At 44.9% G+C, this 19,998-nt stretch overlaps 1 protein-coding gene across 1 annotated transcript in view; it reads right to left on the bottom strand.

The window, feature by feature from the left end:
* Positions 1-19,998, bottom strand: part of LOC121303945 (Down syndrome cell adhesion molecule-like protein 1 homolog) — a 151,542-nt gene that overhangs the window by 122,809 nt on the left and 8,735 nt on the right. Inside the window, exons 2-3 of the mRNA XM_041234845.1 lie at positions 16,658-16,975; positions 11,897-12,043 (exon numbers count right to left, since the gene is read on the bottom strand). Of these exons, the coding sequence (XP_041090779.1) occupies positions 11,897-12,043; positions 16,658-16,975 (465 nt within the window). The remainder of the gene's footprint in view (positions 1-11,896; positions 12,044-16,657; positions 16,976-19,998) is intronic.

The raw sequence follows: 19,998 nt of genomic DNA on the forward strand, positions 1-19,998 counted from the left end.
TCTGGCTGTGCTGGGTGCACTCTTGGTTCTGGGGGATGTCAGGCTGTGCTGGATGCTTTCTTGTTTCTGACACTGTTCAATGTCTGCTCCCAATCCATTGTGTTGCTGCTGCTGGTAATGCTGCTAATGGTTCTGCTAGCCGAGGTTTCTTCGTGCGCTGGGATTATGAAGGGGTCTTATTATAATGAGGGGGTTTCAGCCAGCGGAGTGGCATGAGCACGGGAGCAGAGCTTCGTATCCACGCTGCTTTCCTGCTTTCCTTTCTTTCTTTCCTTCTTTCGTTAATAAAAGGTAAGAAAGTGAGCGCGGAGTACAGCAGGAAGAACATGATTGCTCTGGAGAATATGTATCAAGGCTGGAGCTGGCTTTCAACTGAAATGTATATGAGATTCAAATTACTTTGGCTCTCTTAAGGGAGCTCTGTGATACATATTTAAAACACCTTCCTGGCCTGGCAAGTGATACTGCAGTCTCTCTCTCTCTCTCTCTCTCTCTCTCTCTCTCTCTCTCTCTCTCTCACACACACAATAAACTACAGAGAGAGGAAAGCAATCAGTCGCATCCAACATTCTAACATATAATTGTAAAACAAAACCCGTCTTCAAGCAGAAGCACTCACTGTGAAGCTGAGTAATTAACAATGCAGATATCAGTCTATCCTGTACTTCACCACACACTTCAGCAGGGCTGTCAGAGAGGCAGGGGCTCAATCGCAATCAACCAGCCCTCCACCACTAGTTGGGCTTTATTTAAATTATCTAGACAGAGGCAGATCTAAATATTAATGCTGCCTGTCTGCAGACAGGCTATCAGACAGGCAGACAGACGCACTGCAATGTGATGGGATGAGACTGTCAGACAGATTCTGGGGCAGTCAGGCTGTGCTGGGTGCACTGCAATGATTCTGGGGATGTCAGGCTGTGCTGGGTGCTCTCTTGATTCTGGGGCAGTCAGGCTGGGATGGGTGCTGTCAGACTGGGGGAGAGGCTGTGCTGGGTGCTCTCAGACAGGGGCACTGCATGCTGTGCTGGGTGAGGCTGTCAGACAGACAGACAGACAGGCACTGCAATGTGATGGGATGAGGCTGTCAGACAGACAGACAGGGGCACTGCAATGTGATGGGATGAGGCTGTCAGACAGACAGACAGGGGCACTGCAATGTGATGGGATGAGGCTGTCAGACAGGCAGACAGACAGGGGCACTGCAATGTGATGGGATGAGGCTGTCAGACAGACAGACAGGGGCACTGCAATGTGATGGGATGAGGCTGTCAGACAGACAGACAGACAGGGGCACTGCAATGTGATGGGATGAGGCTGTCAGACAGACAGACAGACAGGGGCACTGCAATGTGATGGGATGAGGCTGTCAGACAGACAGACAGACAGGGGCACTGCAATGTGATGGGATGAGGCTGTCAGACAGACAGACAGGGGCACTGCAATGTGATGGGATGAGGCTGTCAGACAGACAGACAGAGGGGCACTGCAATGTGATGGGATGAGGCTGTCAGACAGACAGACAGGGGCACTGCAATGTGATGGGATGAGGCTGTCAGACAGACAGACAGACAGGGGCACTGCAATGTGATGGGATGAGGCTGTCAGACAGACAGACAGACAGGGGCACTGCAATGTGATGGGATGGGATGTCAGACAGACAGACTCTCTCACTCTCTCCTACTCTCTCTCTCACTCTCTCTCTCTCTCTCTCTCTCTCTCTCTCACTCTCTCTTCACAGACTCTCACTGCAATGTGAAAGCAATCTCTCATCCAACTTCTAACTCTATAATTCTAAAACAAAACCCGTCTTCAAGCAGAAGCACTCACTGTGAGACTGAGGCTCTAACAATCTCTCACTCTATCTCTGTACTGCTCTACTCTCTCTTGAATGTTAGAAAGGCAGGGGACGCCAAACACACGATTTATCTGGCATTGCCTGTTGGGAAGCATCATCTAGACAGCTGGCAGAAGAAATGTTATTTGTCCCTGTCTGAAGCTCTGATCAGACAGACAGACAGGGGCACTGCAATGTGATGGGATGCCCCCTGTCAGACAGAATAAACAACAGACAGACAGGGGATCGGGGGGTGTGGAGGAGAATAAGAGTCTTTATAATTCACATGATTTCAGGATTTGGGTAGTTTATCAACAACTAAGGATTTATTTATTAAAATGAGTTCATTCTGCTTTCAGTAACTTTGATTGAAGCGCATTTTGCAAATCAAGGATTCTGTGCTTTACAGACTAGACAGGGGCACTGCAATGTGCTGGGATGAGACTGTCAGACAGACAGACAGACAGGGGCACTGCAATGTGATGGGATGAGGCTGTCAGACAGACAGACAGACAGGGGCACTGCAATGTGATGGGATGAGGCTGTCAGACAGACAGACAGGGGCACTGCAATGTGATGGGATGAGGCTGTCAGACAGACAGACAGACAGGGGCACTGCAATGTGATGGGATGAGGCTGTCAGACAGACAGACAGGGGCACTGCAATGTGATGGGATGAGGCTGTCAGACAGACAGACAGACAGGGGCACTGCAATGTGATGGGATGAGGCTGTCAGACAGACAGACAGGGGCACTGCAATGTGATGGGATGAGGCTGGTAGAATGACCCGGTGTCTTCTGAGCTCGCTGTATTTGTGACAGTCAGGGAAATATCACTCAGGGCTGGGAAATATGGTAACCGTTAGATTAAGGGTTCCTTAAAAGCTGCTCAATATCCACTATACACAGCAGATTGATTGCGCATTAATAATGCATTGGATAGGCATCATCCTCGCGTCTGTGTTTAAACAGAGGCTAATAAACGCCTGACACGCGGCGTGTCATTTGTCAAAGGGAAGGAAAGACATTCTTTACTGTCCCTGTGATTAGCTCTTCACTCTCTCTCTCACACACGCCACACACACAAGTGATTATAGGTGATCAATACACTTAGAAGCAGCCACAAACCCACACAAGCAACATCTCCCTCATACATTATTAATGAGTCAGAAATTATTGGCGATTAGATCATTGTGTTCATATGGAGACTTTAAATCGACACTGTTAACACACACACACACACACACACACACACACACACACACACACACACACACACACACACACACACACACACACACACACACACACACACACACACACACACACACACACACACACACACACACACACACACACACACACACACACACACACACACACACACACACACACACACACACACACACACACACACACACACACACACACACACACACACACACACACACACACACACACACACACACACACACACACACACACACACACACACACACACACACACACACACACACACACACACACACACACACACACACACACACACACACACACACACACACACACACACACACACACACACACACACACACACACACACACACACACACACACACACACACACACACACACACACACACACACACACACACACACACACACACACACACACACACACACACACACACACACACACACACACACACACACACACACACACACACACACACACACACACACACACACACACACACACACACACACACACACACACACACACACACACACACACACACACACACACACACACACACACACACACACACACACACACACACACACACACACACACACACACACACACACACACACACACACACACACACACACACACACACACACACACACACACACACACACACACTCACACACACACACACACACACACACACATGAGTACAAAGCTGTTATACACACACAACTGAATCACATCCAGCACACACATGTGTGACAACACCTGTCTCCTGCAGAGCAACACACATCAGCACACCCAAAGTGAGAACACAGACCACACTCACACACGGACAGCCGTTACTAATCCAGGCAAGCACTCCAGACAGAACGGTGAGGATACAGTTAGGGTTAAGCACACAAACACACACACACACACACACACACACACACACACACACACACAACACACACAGTTTACAAACACACACACACACATTCACACATCACACACGTTTGGTTGTTAGTACACACACACACACAATCTCACAACACACTTGAACACATCCCACACACACAGCACAACAACACACTGGGGAGTTGATTCCACACACACAATTCTCACACACACACACACACACACACTCACACACACAACACACACACACACACTGTTCACAATGCCCACACACACACAACACACACACACACACCCACACACCTTGTTTCTTTTTTCAGGCTGAAAAACACACTTGGGTCACACACTGTCACATACACTTTTACAATTTTGACATGCTTGACACAGGTCACACACGTAGTCTTCTTTGTTCAAGACTGAACAGATACAATTCTTTTAGCCTGTCTGCATATGACATGCCTTTTAAACACCCGGAATAATTCTGGTCGCTCTTCTTTGCACTCTTTCTAGAGCAGCATATCTTTTTTGTAGCGAGGTGACCAGAACTGCACACACACATTCTGCCAGATGAGGTCTTGTTAGTGCACCACAGTTTTGACATTACTTTCAGCGCTGCAGATGCAAATTCAACACTTTTCACAATGTATCTGCAGTATCTTGTTAGCCTTTTTTATCAGCTTCCCCAAATTGCCTAGATGAAGACATTTCTGAGTCAACAAAAACACCTAGGAAACTTTCATAGATTCCTTCTCCAATTTCACAATATCTCCCATATGATATTTATAATGTACATTTTTATTTCCTGCGTGCAGTACCTTACACTTTTCTCTATTAAATGTCATTTGCCATGTGTCTGCCCAGTTCTGAATCTTGTCTAGATCATACACAATGACCTTTGCTGCTGCAACAGTGTTTGCCACTCCTCCTACTTTTGTGTTTCTGCAAATTTAACAAGTTTGCTTACTATACCAGAATCTAAATCATTAATGTAGATTAGGAATAGCAGAGGACCTAATACTGATCCCTGTGGTACACCGCTGGTTACCACACTCCATTCTGAGGTTTTTCCTCTAATCAGTACTTTCTGTTTTCTACATGTTAACCACTCCCTGCTCCATGTTCATGTCTTTCCTTGAATCCCAACAGTTCAGTTTGAGAATTAATCTTTTGTGCGGGACTTTGTCAAAAGCTTTCTGGAAATCTAAATAAACCATGTCACACAATTATCCATTACACTGCATCCTCAAAAAAATCAACAAGTTAGTTGACACACGATCTCCCTTTCCATCTCCTCTTCAATGTTCTCTCTCTGTTGTAATAACTGAAAAACATTTTCTCTGGTTTTCACACCCAGTTAGCAATGTTCATTTCTGCTTTCTCTCAGCAGACATTTCAAACACTTCCTTTTTGACTTGCTTTTGCAGTTCTGTGTACTCTTTCTTACTTTCTTTTTGGTCCTTTTTTAATGCAACTAAAGTGCCTTTTTTCGCTGAATCATTCTTTTTTAATTGATCTATTAAACCATTAAAATTTAGTTTTACATTTAGATTTCTCTAAAAAAGGGATATAAGGTTTTGCTGCCTCTAGTACTACATTTTTAAACAACAACCATCCTTATTCTGTGGGTGTTTTCTCTATTTTACTCCAATCTACTTCTGCAGCAGTCTCTGTTTCATATTCACGCAGTGCTGCTTTTCTAAAATTGTAAACCTTAGCTTTAGTCTTTACTTTTGCAGGGATTTAAAAAACATATTCAAATGAGATTCATGTTGTGGTCTGAGTCTCACTCATAGGGGTCTGGTCTCTCTCTGTTCTCTGACTCTCAGGTTTAAGCTAGGGGTGGGCTCTCTAAGGGTAAGGGACAGGGTCCGGGGTGGGGTTGGTTGGGGTTGGGTTGCGGGTGTTTTCCTGTGTGTGTGCTTGCCTGCGTGTTTTCCTGTGTGTGTGTATGCCTGTGTGTTTTCCTGTGTGTGTGTTTGTGCTGTCTGATTGCAGAAGTGCTCAGGGCTGCAATGCCAGCCTGCCAGCCTGCGGGGGCGCCGCACACACTTCACACACACAGACCACTTTCAACTGAGAAACATTCATATTATCACACCCAGTTAAAAATGCTTCTCCAGTATTCAATGTTCTTTCTTAATGCCAACAACTTCACAGAAACAAATTAGAATTAAATAAAACACAAATAAAAAAAGGGTAAAGGTTAAATTATAAAAAAAACAAAACAAGGAAACTATATCGATTCAAATTTCCCCCTATTTCACAGTGCAGCCTGTATAATTACAGTGAGGTCTATCTGCCACTCTCTCTCTCTCTCCTGCTCTACGCTCTCTCACTCTCTCTCTCTCTCACTCTCTGCTGTCTCTCTCTCTCTCACTCACTCTCTCTCTCTCTCACTCTCTCTCTCTCTTCTCTCTCTCTGCTGTCTCTCTCTCTCTCTCTCTCTCTCTCTCTCTCTCTCTCTCCCTCTCTCTCTCTCTCTCTCCTGCTCTACTCTCTCTCACTCTCTCCTACTCACTCTCTCTCTCTCTCCTCTCTCTCTCTCTCACTCTCTCTCTCTCACCTGCTCTGTCTCTCTCTCTCACTCTCTCCTACTCTCTCTCACTCTCTCTCACTCTCTCTCTCTCTCTCTCTCTCTCTCTCTCTCTCTCTCTCTCACTCTCTCTCTCTCTCTCTCTCTCTCCTACTCTCTCTCTCATCTGCTCTCTCTCTCTCTCTCTCTCTCTCTCTCTCTCTCTCTCTCACTCTATCTCTCCTGCTCTACTCTCTCTTGAATCTTAGAAAGGTTTTTGACGCCAAACACACGATTTATCTGGCATTGCCTGAGGGAAGCATCAAGCACAGCTGGAGAAGAAATGTTATTTGTCCCAACAGGAAGCTCTGATTTTTTGGAGGCAAATAAAATATAAATTGTCTCTCTCTGCCCCCCCCCATGAGCAGAATAAACAACAGCCCCCTTTCAAGATCGGGGGGTGTGGAGGAGAATAAGAGTCTTTATAATTCACATGATTTCAGGATTTGGGTAGTTTATCAACAACTAAGGATTTATTTATTAAAATGAGTTCATTCTGCTTTCAGTAACTTTGATTGAAGTGCATTTTGCAAATCAAGGATTCTGTGCTTTACAACTAAACTAAAGGGACGCTTGGCTTGGCTGACCCCCCCCATCTGAAAGGTTTAAACAGGAGGGCTGCTGTCTCATATTCATGCAGGGGGCTGCTGTCTCATAGTCATGCAGGGGTCTGCTGTCTCATATTCACGCAGGGGTCTGCTGTCTCATATTCACGCAGGGGTCTGCTGTCTCATATTCATGCAGGGGTCTGCTGTCTCATATTCATGCAGGGGTCTGCTGGCAGGGGTCTGCTGTCTCATATTCACGCAGGGGTCTGCTGTCTCATATTCATGCAGGGGGCTGCTGTCTCATATTCATGCAGGGGTCTGCTGTCTCATATTCATGCAGGGGTCTGCTGTCTCATATTCACAGCAGGGGTCTGCTGTCTCATATTCACGCAGGGGTCTGCTGTCTCATATTCATGCAGCAGCTGCTGTCTCATATTCATGCAGGGGTCTGCTGTCTCATATTCATGCAGGGGGCTGCTGTCTCATATTCATGCAGGGGTCTGCTGTCTCATATTCATGCAGGGGGCTGCTGTCTCATATTCTGTGCAGGGGTCTGCTGTCTCATATTCATGCAGATGACTCAGCTGTCTCATCCAAACACATTCACGCACTTTGGGTCTGCTGCACACACAGCACTCATATGCTCATTGCAGGCAAGCACTGCTGTCTCATATTCATGCAGGGAAAGTCTGCTGTCTCATGATTCATGCAGGGGTCTGAGAGCAGTCTCATATTCAGTGCAGTGGGTCTGCTGCAGCTCATTCAATACACGCAGGGGTCTAGCGGAACTCAGTGCAGGGGTCTGAGAGTCTCATATTCACGCAGGGGTCTGCTGTCTCATATTCAGTGCAGGGATCTGCTGTCTCACATTCATACAGGGTACTGTATCACTCACACTCAGTGCTGTGGATCTGAGAGCCAGCACATTCAATACAGTACAGTATAGAGAACTCAGTACTGTGGATCTGAGAGCCAGCACATTCAATACAGTACAGTATAGAGAACTCAGTGCTGTGGATCTGAGAGCCAGCACATTCAATACAGTACAGTATAGAGAACTCAGTGCTGTGGATCTGAGAGCAGCACATTCAATACAGTACAGTATAGAGAACTCAGTACTGTGGATCTGAGAGCAGCACATTCAATACAGTACAGTATAGAGAACTCAGTGCTGTGGATCTGAGAGCAGCACATTCAATACAGTACAGTATAGAGAACTCAGTGCTGTGGATCTGAGAGCCAGCACATTCAATACAGTACAGTATAGAGAACTCAGTGCTGTGGATCTGAGAGCAGCACATTCAATACAGTACAGTATAGAGAACTCAGTGCTGTGGATCTGAGAGCAGCACATTCAATACAGTACAGTATAGAGAACTCAGTGCTGTGGATCTGAGAGCAGCACATTCAATACAGTACAGTATAGAGAACTCAGTGCTGTGGATCTGAGAGCAGCACATTCAATACAGTACAGTATAGAGAACTCAGTGCTGTGGATCTGAGAGCAGCACATTCAATACAGTACAGTATAGAGAACTCAGTGCTGTGGATCTGAGAGCAGCACATTCAATACAGTACAGTATAGAGAACTCAGCACTGTGGATCTGAGAGCAGCACATTCAATACAGTACAGTATAGAGAACTCAGTACTGTGGATCTGAGAGCCAGCACATTCAATACAGTACAGTATAGAGAACTCAGTGCTGTGGATCTCAAGACCAGCACATTCAATACAGTACAGTATAGAGACTATGGTCAGTGCTGTGGATCTGAGAGCCAGCACATTCAATACAGTGCAGTATAGAGCTCAGTCTGTGGATCTGAGAGCCAGCACATTCAATACAGTACAGTATAGAGAACTCAGTGCTGTGGATCTGAGAGCAGCACCTTCAATACAGTACAGTATAGAGAACTCAGTGCTGTGGATCTGAGACCAGCACATTCAATACAGTACAGTATAGAGAACTCAGTGCTGTGGATCTGAGAGCCAGCACATTCAATACAGTACAGTATAGAGAACTCAGCACTGTGTCTCAGTAAGAGCAATGCCACATCTCAGCACACAGTCTACATAGAGAACTCAGTGCTGTGGATCTGAGAGCAGCACATTCAATACAGTACAGTATAGAGAACTCAGTGCCTGTGGATCTGAGAGCCAGCACATTCAATACAGTACAGTATAGAGAACTCAGTGCTGTGGATCTGAGAGCCAGCACATTCAATACAGTACAGTATAGAGAACTCAGTGCTGTGGATCTGAGAGCAGCACATTCAATACAGTACAGTATAGAGAACTCAGTGCTGTGGATCTGAGAGCAGCACATTCAATACAGTACAGTATAGAGAACTCAGTACTGTGGATCTGAGAGGCAGCCCATTCATTCAATACAGTACAGTATAGAGAACTCAGTGCTGTGGATCTGAGAGCAGCACATTCAATACAGTACAGTATAGAGAACTCAGTGCTGTGGATCTGAGAGCAGCACATTCAATACAGTACAGTATAGAGAACTCAGTGCTGTGGATCTGAGAGCAGCACATTCAATACAGTACAGTATAGAGAACTCAGTACTGTGGATCTGAGAGCAGCACATTCAATACAGTACAGTGTAGAGAACTCAGTGCTGTGGATCTGAGAGCAGCACATTCAATACAGTACAGTATAGAGAACTCAGTGCTGTGGATCTGAGAGCAGCACATTCAATACAGTACAGTATAGAGAGACTCAGTCAATACTGTGGATCTGAGAGCAGCACATTCAATACAGTACAGTATAGAGAACTCAGTGCTGTGGATCTGAGAGCAGCACATTCAATACAGTACAGTATAGAGAACTCAGTGCTGTGGATCTGAGAGCCAGCACATTCAATACAGTACAGTATAGAGAACTCAGTGCTGTGGATCTGAGAGCAGCACATTCAATACAGTACAGTATAGAGAACTCAGTGCTGTGGATCTGAGAGCAGCACATTCAATACAGTACAGTATAGAGAACTCAGTGCTGTGGATCTGAGAGCAGCACATTCAATACAGTACAGTATAGAGAACTCAGTGCTGTGGATCTGAGAGCAGCACATTCAATACAGTACAGTATAGAGAACTCAGTGCTGTGGATCTGAGAGCAGCACATTCAATACAGTACAGTATAGAGAACTCAGTGCTGTGGATCTGAGAGCAGCACATTCAATACAGTACAGTATAGAGAACTCAGTGCTGTGGATCTGAGAGCAGCACATTCAATACAGTACAGTATAGAGAACTCAGTGCTGTGGATCTGAGAGCAGCACATTCAATACAGTACAGTATAGAGAACTCAGTGCTGTGGATCTGAGAGCAGCACATTCAATACAGTACAGTATAGAGAACTCAGTGCTGTGGATCTGAGAGCAGCACATTCAATACAGTACAGTATAGAGAACTCAGTGCTGTGGATCTGAGAGCAGCACATTCAATACAGTACAGTATAGAGAACTCAGTGCTGTGGATCTGAGAGCAGCACATTCAATACAGTACAGTATAGAGAACTCAGTGCTGTGGATCTGAGAGCAGCACATTCAATACAGTACAGTATAGAGAACTCAGTGCTGTGGATCTGAGAGCAGCACATTCAATACAGTACAGTATAGAGAACTCAGTGCTGTGGATCTGAGAGCAGCACATTCAATACAGTACAGTATAGAGAACTCAGTGCTGTGGATCTGAGAGCAGCACATTCAATACAGTACAGTATAGAGAACTCAGTGCTGTGGATCTGAGAGCAGCACATTCAATACAGTACAGTATAGAGAACTCAGTGCTGTGGATCTGAGAGCAGCACATTCAATACAGTACAGTATAGAGAACTCAGTGCTGTGGATCTGAGAGCAGCACATTCAATACAGTACAGTATAGAGAACTCAGTGCTGTGGATCTGAGAGCAGCACATTCAATACAGTACAGTATAGAGAACTCAGTGCTGTGGATCTGAGAGCAGCACATTCAATACAGTACAGTATAGAGAACTCAGTGCTGTGGATCTGAGAGCAGCACATTCAATACAGTACAGTATAGAGAACTCAGTGCTGTGGATCTGAGAGCAGCACATTCAATACAGTACAGTATAGAGAACTCAGTGCTGTGGATCTGAGAGAACTCAGCACAGCACATTCAATACAGTACAGTATAGAGAACTCAGTGCTGTGGATCTGAGAGCAGCACATTCAATACAGTACAGTATAGAGAACTCAGTGCTGTGGATCTGAGAGCAGCACATTCAATACAGTACAGTATAGAGAACTCAGTGCTGTGGATCTGAGAGCAGCACATTCAATACAGTACAGTATAGAGAACTCACTGTGGATCTGCTGTGGATCTGTGAGAGCAGCACATTCAATACAGTACAGAGTGTCTGAGAGCAGCACATTCAATACAGTACAGTATAGAGAACTCAGTGGATCTGAGAGCAGCACATTCAATACAGTGGATCTGTGGAGAGCAGCACATTCAATACAGTACAGTATAGAGAACTCAGTGCTGTGGATCTGAGAGCAGCACATTCAATACAGTACAGTATAGAGAACTCAGTGCTGTGGATCTGAGAGCAGCACATTCAATACAGTACAGTATAGAGAACTCAGTGCTGTGGATCTGAAGCAGCACATTCAATACAGTACAGTATAGAGGACTCAGTGCTGTGGATCTATGAGCCATTCAATACAGTACAGTATAGAGAACTCAGATCACTAACACAAGCGGGTTTGAAACAATGAAACAGCCAGCTTCTGAAAGGAGTGGAGTGGAGTTCCTACCTGGGACGATGGAGACGGTGTCTTTCTCCCAGGACACCACGTTTACATATTCCTGCACTGCAGAAGGGATGAGGCACTTAAAGACAGCCACGTTTCCACGCATGGACCGCTGATCCTCCACACGAACTGTGTAGGGTTCCCTGAAAACTGAGAGGCAAACAACACAGTTAGCAAGGAGAGGGATGAGAGGAACACTACTAACAATACCAAGAAGAGTAAGAAGAAGAAGAAGAAGAAGAAGAAGAAGAAGAAGAAGAAGAAGAAGAAGAAGAAGAAGAAGAAGAAGAAGAAGAAGAAGAAGAAGAAGAAGAAGAAGAAGAAGAAGAAGGAGTTCAATCATAGTGTGAAGTTGTTCAATCCAATGGAGTCGTCAGTGCTTGGTAAGTCACACTTGCTTTGGAATCCAAGTGTGTGACGTCACTGTGTCTCTCTGACTGGGGTTCAATACCTTGACTGAGCCCAGCTCTGAAACGATGTGGCAATCTGGCACTAGCAAGCACAGCTGCAACTTAGCGCTCTCTGAATGCCCTGTCACTGTGAGAACCCCCCCACTCCATTCCCCATTCCCAGCTCTCAGTGCTGATAACAGACACCACACTAACCAGAAGAATAGGGCCTCCATCTACCACTATGATTTCATCATGCAGAATAATATTTACATGCAATTAACTGGGATTAAAAGACTGTCAACAAAGACTAATGAAAATATAAGCAAACCAATAAAGTGAGCAAAGCCACGGAGGTAGATCTGAGACAACTCTGAGTTCTGAGACAGTTCTGAGACAGCTCTGAGACAGTTCTGAGTGAGCCCTGAGACAGCCCTGAGACAGCTCTCACACCTCTGCACGTTCCTCACACCTCCGCTTGCAGGACTGCAATGAAACCCTCACAGCAGGGGTCCCACAAGAGTTTTGAAGCACTCCAATAAACGTAATAAACTCCAAGGCTCCTGTTTCGACTGCAATGTCCTCCAATGCTGCAGTGGCTTGGATTCCCATGCTAGTGTTACTGGGGAGTGTGGACTCCGCCCCCCGATTGCACCTAACCCAATGAGAGCAGAGGCTGCTCCCTCACTTCAATGCACTCGGACTGAGTGTGGGGGTCCTACCGTCACCAATACAAACACTGCAGAGTCTGCACCCCGCTGCTGGTCTGCAGCCTGTAACAGACTAGTTCCTACACCCTCATACTCTGCACCATGCACACAGGCTGATTGTGGATCCAATTAAGTCTCATGGCAGTGACAGTGTATATTGTGGCCCACTGGAGTGGTCACTGGATGTATAGCGCACCTGTCTATAAAGTCCCTGAACAGTCCTGATGCACTTTATTTAGTATGAGAAATATCTTATTATAAGTTTTTATTTGTTTAAGTAGTAAATTGTATTTACAGCTGCTTGAGTAATTCTCGCGATGCATGCTGCACACTATTAGAACACGTGTGACCGAGTCTGTTGCTAAGAAACCACACTACGGGGGTTCTGTCTTTCAGCCTGGGGTCACCAGCTTGAACAAGAGAGAGGAGATCCCTTCTGATTGATTCGTTTGTTTGTGTGTTTATTTATTAATTGGTTTTATTTTCTAATGTCATTTATATACGTTCAACTGTATAGGAAGCTCACAGTTGAATATAATGTCGATGAAGAGTATTCAAACTGCACCCTACCTGTATTATACTGTCTTAGTGATTTCAAATGTTCAATACAATTAAAGCACGGCTGATATTTGCTTCAGGCAAAAAGTCTTAAAGTGACGTTATTTCCTTGCAGGAGGTCTCCACATTTACAAACAGCAAAGGCTTTTAAGAATACAAAGTAAAGATAAACTCGGACCATATTATTTATTCCCCTGAAACGTTGCTGTGTGTTTTGTGTGTTTTATTTATACTGGCTGTTTTGTTGCTGGTTCCTTCTGATGCGCAGAATGAAAGAAAGACAGGATCTGTTACGTGCGTCCGGGATCGTTTCTCGTACGCACGGTGTCGTTTCACGTTCGTACGCGATAATATCTCTGGAAAGATCTTCATGCGTTTGCATATTATCCTCATAACTGTTATGCCCAAATCTTGTATTCCTTCATTATTTCAATACGTGAATATAATACTCTACGTGACTCTATTGAGAAAAAGGCGCAAAGCACAAGGTGATCGATGTTGCTTGCCGAATGAGATTGTGACAGCTGGCAATGTCTACAGTCAGATCAGGCTGAGCTGGCAGCTGTAGAGAGCTCTGATCTCTAACACTGATTTACAGCACATCGACCCCACGCTGCGCCACCAGCTAGCTATCTGTCTCTCTGTCTGTCTCTCTCTCTCTCTATCTATCTATCTATATCTATCTATCTATCTATCTATCTATCTGTCTGTCTATCTATCTATCTATCTATATCCCGTGTTGTGTAATACTCGCTATCCCATACAATTCTGCACCCCCTGCTTATTGCACTCATGCAATCAGCTGGGCTGGAGATTCGTTTTCCGCACTTTCGCCACGGTTTGCTTAGTTGGAATCAAGAAGTGAACCCTTTTTCCTAATGTTAAGGTGGTAACGCTTTCTATTGCGTGGCAGAATATTTAATAGATATACAGTTGCATATGAAATTCATGTTACATTAATATTTAATAGATATGCAGTTGCATATGAAATTAATGTTACATTAATATTTAATAAATATGCAATAGCTGGTTTCTTGCTAAATATTAACCAAATGTCGATGGAAAATGTAATTGCATATCCTGTCCATTTATATTACGTTTTGTAACCCTTGAAAATATGTAATCATTTCCCATTGTTTACATGCTTTTAATAAGAAAATACAGTTAATCTGAAGTAACAAGGAATAATAATGGAAAGTAACAAGGAATAATTGAACGTACATTTAATATCAATTAATTATCTATTAAATATGAATTTAACATGAATTTAATATGCAATTGCATATCTATTTCATATTAATTTATGCCCCGCAATATAAAGCGTTATCGTTAAGGTTCGGTTAAGGGCGAGGGTTAGTCTATAACCGGCTGGACTGATGCATTCGGCAAACTGCGTATTATTACAAAACTGCTTTTTAAAATGAACTTATTAGAATTCTACCACATTGTTTTATTTATTGTAGGTGTTACTGCTTAGTAAAACTAAACCACTTTGGATAAAGGCTATATGAATAAATAATAATAATAATAATAATAATAATAATAATAATAATAATAATAATAATAATAATAATAATAATAATACGGAACGCATCGAGATCTTTTCACAGATATCTATCACGTACGGTATTATCTGCGGTTAATTGTTCCGATGTAAAGCGCACCGGGCTGAGTGGATCAGCTCATCCCGCACTTCAGCACAGACCTCGGGGTGAAGGGTGAATTACCCGGTCTTTCACCTCTCAGCCCTCCTGCTTGTAAAGCACCCTTATCAGCGCTGTCCTCACAGTATATATTGCATTTCAATAAACCTCGTAGAATCAAAAGGGTGTAGAATTGCTGAAATACAGCCATTCTAAAATAATTCTACTAATAATTCATTTGGAAGAAAACACTCTTCACAGGAATGAATTGCGCGTTGTTAGGGCTTTGCTCGGTTTTAACGTTTTGTTTAGTTCGGGGGTGATTTTCAGCTTAGAGTGTTTTGTTTTATTATTTGGCAAAATCGGTTATTTTCGGTTATTAAAAATAAGCGGGACTCAAACGCACCCCTGCTCAGTTTCTGTAATGCACTGCGTGCGGTTTCACTGCACGGATACATACACGCGTGGACTCGCTGTGTTGAAGCGAGGGGGTCCACGTGTAGGATTCACGCCATACAGAACTGCACATGCACTCAGAGTCCGAGCATTGTGATTGCAACTCAGATTTCGTTTTACGCCTCTGGCATTTCCGCCGGGTACCTCTCCTCCTGTAATGTTGGGGTTCGGGTGTGTTGATGAGATAACTCTTATATCAGTAATTCAGCTGGGTGCAAACAGACCACAGTCTACCAGCGTTATTAATGCAGCTGACATGAACTGATACAAGAGCCTTAAATAACTTTATACAATTAGAAGGCAAACACTGAGACGCGACTGCGAAGCAATACTGCCAAGCAAAGAGTTTATTCAATTTACCTTTTAACAGCGAGGAGTTTTCATGTATTATAGTTCTTATTTTATTAACTGTAATATTCATTTCTTAATCTATGTATTTTGTTGAATGCATGACGTTTTTTCTTAAAGTACGTCAATGTGATTCTTTGACGTTTATTGTTGCTGTATTGCGCGCCTCCCTTGTAAGAGGTCGATGTGAAAGCGGGCTGGCAAAACAACCAACCAACAAAAACAAAAGCCCCAAACTGAAAAGATAAACAAGATAAAACCGTGCTCTAAAGAGCTGCCCATAGCCAAGCAGTGTGTAAACACTCGGAGTGTGTGTTTGTGTGTGTGTGTGGTTGTGTTTCTGTGAGTGTGTGGTTTTGTGTGTGAGTGTAAGTGTTTGTGTGAGTGAGAGTTTGTTAGTGTGTGTTTGTGTGAGTGTGTGTGTGTGTGTGTTTGTGTGAGTGTATGAGTGTGTGTTTGTGTGTGTGTGAGTGTGTGTGTTTGTGTGTAAGTGTGTGTGTATGAGTGTGTGTTTGTGTGATTGTGTGTGTGGTTGTGTTTCTGTGAGTGTGTGGTTTTGTGTGTGAGTGTAAGTGTTTGTGTGAGTGAGAGTTTGTTAGTGTGTGTTTGTGTGAGTGTGAGTGTGTGGTTGCACTCCGCTCCGCTCCTCTTTCTCCTCACCTGCTTTCACTCTAATGCTGGTGCTCCTGATCTTGCCAGCGGAGTTGTCTGCAGTGCAGAAGTAGTCGTTGTCGTGGATGAAGCTGTTGAAGGCAGAGGGGGGGAAGGGGTAGAGCTGCAGCGTGCCGTTGGCGTGCACGTGGCGGATGTGTGGCACATCGTAGATGTCATCTCCCGTGGCCAGGTACCAGCGCAGCCCAGCACTGGGGGAGCCCGAAGCGGGGCAGGGAATCACCGCCCCCACCGCGCTGGAAAACGTCAGCTGCTGTACGGAGTCATTCACAAAGTACAGGCTGGGCCCAACATCCTCACTGCGTGCTGAGACGAGAGGGAGAGAGGGAGAGGGGCGTCACTGATCCTTCTGTACAGCTGGAAAACATCTGAACACCGTTCCCATTATAAACACTCACACCTCATAGCTATAAAGAGAGAACTGGCACTGTAATAATACTCATACTACTACTACTACTAATAATACTAATAATAATAATAATAATAATAATAATAATAATAATAATAATAATAATAATAATAATAATAATAATAATAATAATAATAATAACACATTTAAAAGAGTCATTGCTTTTAAAAACTACATAGCTACATTTAGAAACACTAAAAGAAGCTCACTAAATTTAATGACAAACACTCTGACTTCTAATGCCTTCTGTTGAAGCTGAGACACTTTAAGCATTCCTAACCCTATGTAAGAAGCCCTCAGCATGTTTGAATGATGCATTATTATTATTCTAATTATTGGCGTATAGTCCAGTCCCCTGTCACTCTCTCCCATGGCTCTGCTGCCCATCTCTGTTTCCACAAACGCCTGTGAAGCTGGAGTGAACACAAGCTGCCAAGTGGAGGAACAGTTGGCTCATCCTCACATCACAGAATTCATTTTCCAGTGAAACGGATTATCACCTGGCAGGGGGGGGGTATTTGTTGCATTGACACCCTTCGGAGTTCTCAGTTCACTCCTCGAAGGTTGAAGGGCAGCCGGGGGTCAGACCCAGATTGGGAAGGCTGCCTCTGGGTTTCTCTTTGCACCCGAGCGGAAGGACCCCCCTCCCTCCAGCCCTCGATGTCAAAACGAGACGGTGCAGCAGCTGAGTCAGCAGCCCCCCCCCCCCCCCCCCCCCTCCTGTCAGGACAGCCTGTCGCTCGCTCTCTAGCAAAAGAGCCTCAGCATCACCTGACAGCACACGACACAACAAGTCTTACACTCCCTCGCAACATCCAAGAAAACTCTGTCTTCTTTTGGGTTTGAGTCCACATGGAGAGTGCTATATAAAACCACTGTATTGTAATGTATTGGATTATATATTTTTAATTATTCAGTTATAGACTCAGGATCGTAGTTTCCAATATTCCATATAAAATAACCAAACCCATCCGCTGACTATAATAAACCCCCTGCGTGTTTAAAACTCTTCCCTGAATGAACAGAGATTATGGATAAAGCCTGCCCTGGGCAATGGGCAGAGCTTCTGCAATATGAAAAGCAGGGGTTATGTTATGCGATGTGATTGGTATGACAGACGTAGGGAGTTAAATCCATATAATCTCCTTTAACATTTAACAGAGAGCGCTGCCTTAATACTGCGTCTCATAAAAGGGTTTTCAAATCGCTGCAGATTAAACATGCTGGAGTCTGGGCACAGGCGTGGCTCTGAGAGGCAGCAGCCAGCTGGGGACCAAACCCAAATATCCAAGACTGCAGGGTTTCACTAGACCAGCTCCTTTATAAACAGTGCAGACCTGCAGGGTTTCACTAGACCAGCTCCTTTATACACAGCGCAGACCTGCAGGGTTTCACTAGACCAGCTCCTTTATACACAGTGCAGACCTGCAGACTGCTCTGGCCAGCCCGGGTCTAGGAGTTAAGGTGCCAGACTCCTCCTCTCTGTGTTCATCAGGTAAACAGATCAGTACTCTCTGACCTGGATGCAGATTTAATTGGTTCAATTGGACTAGAAGGCCTGGAGTTGCAGATCCCTGGTAGAGAGGAGTGGTAACCATTGAGAATCTCTCAGTCCAATCACATTCCTTAATCACTAACCCTAACCCTGACCCTGATTCTGACTCCACCCCTCACCTGACCTTAATCCTGACCCTGACTCTACCCCTGACCCTGACTCTACCTCTACCCCTGACTCTACCCCTGACCCTGACTCTACCTCTACCCCTGACCCTACTCCTGACCCAGACTCTACCCCTGAACCTGACTCTGACTCTACCCCTAACCCTAGTCTTGACCCTGACTCTACCTCTACCCCTGACCCTACCCCTGACCCTACCCCTGACCCTGACCCTACCCCTACCCCTACCCCTACCCCTACCCCTGACCCTGACTCTGACTCTACCCCTGACCCTGACTCTGACTCTGACCCCTGACCCTGACTCTGACTCTACCCCTGACCCTGACTCTACCCCTGACCCTGACCCTGACCCCCTGACCCTGACCCTGACTCTACCCCTGACCCTGACCCTGACTCTACCCCTGACCCTGACTCTGACTCTACCCCTGACCATAACCCTGACTGGGAAGCAAGCGAAGTGTTCTCTTAGCCAGGGCTGACCACCCGACACACTGTGCCAAGAGCCAGTCATGATATGAATCAATAAATACAACTGTGTTTACTGCTTACGTCATGACGCGTGTGCCTGAACATATGAAATTAATAGAAGCAGTAGGAGAAAAGCAACAGGCGAGCGTCTGTTAATAAACTATAACAATAAACGAACTGCAAACTAGCACGAATAAACTAGCTGAGCAATGAAATGAACAAAACACCCCTGCATCCGTTAAACAAGCAGCAGAGGCTCGGCCAGTAATAACGACCAGGGGAATGAATGGGGTTATTGACACAGCACCCTGACACGCGCTAGAAAACGCAGCAGCAGCTCTCCCCCACTCTCGCCATGACAAGTCCCCTTTGAAAAGACTGAATAAACCATTTCAATTTGAGTTTGAGGACCAGGAGCGATCAGGTGACAAACAGAACTGGATCCATAAGTCAGTGATCACTCAAGAGGTGCTCCTGCACGTGGAGATGACTGCATGCAGTATATCCGAAGTACAAGCAAGCCAGCACACAGCAAGTGAAACTGGAGCTGTAGCCCTCTTTATTAGATGAAAGATCTGAAGAGAAGTCTGCTCTGCATCTCTAAAGGTGGTAGTTCTGCATTAAAACTTTTTCTGTAATGGCTTGCTGTTATCTAAGTTTAATAAAGTATTTGGATTAAACTCTCCGTCACACACAGACTCACACCAGTGAGCCACTTCCAGTCCCATCAGCTCAGGGGAGTCCAGGTTGTGTTTTCCAGGAACCCGCCTAGCG

Source organism: Polyodon spathula, chromosome 36 (genome assembly GCF_017654505.1).
Source record: "Polyodon spathula isolate WHYD16114869_AA chromosome 36, ASM1765450v1, whole genome shotgun sequence".
NCBI classification, from domain to species: domain Eukaryota; kingdom Metazoa; phylum Chordata; class Actinopteri; order Acipenseriformes; family Polyodontidae; genus Polyodon; species Polyodon spathula.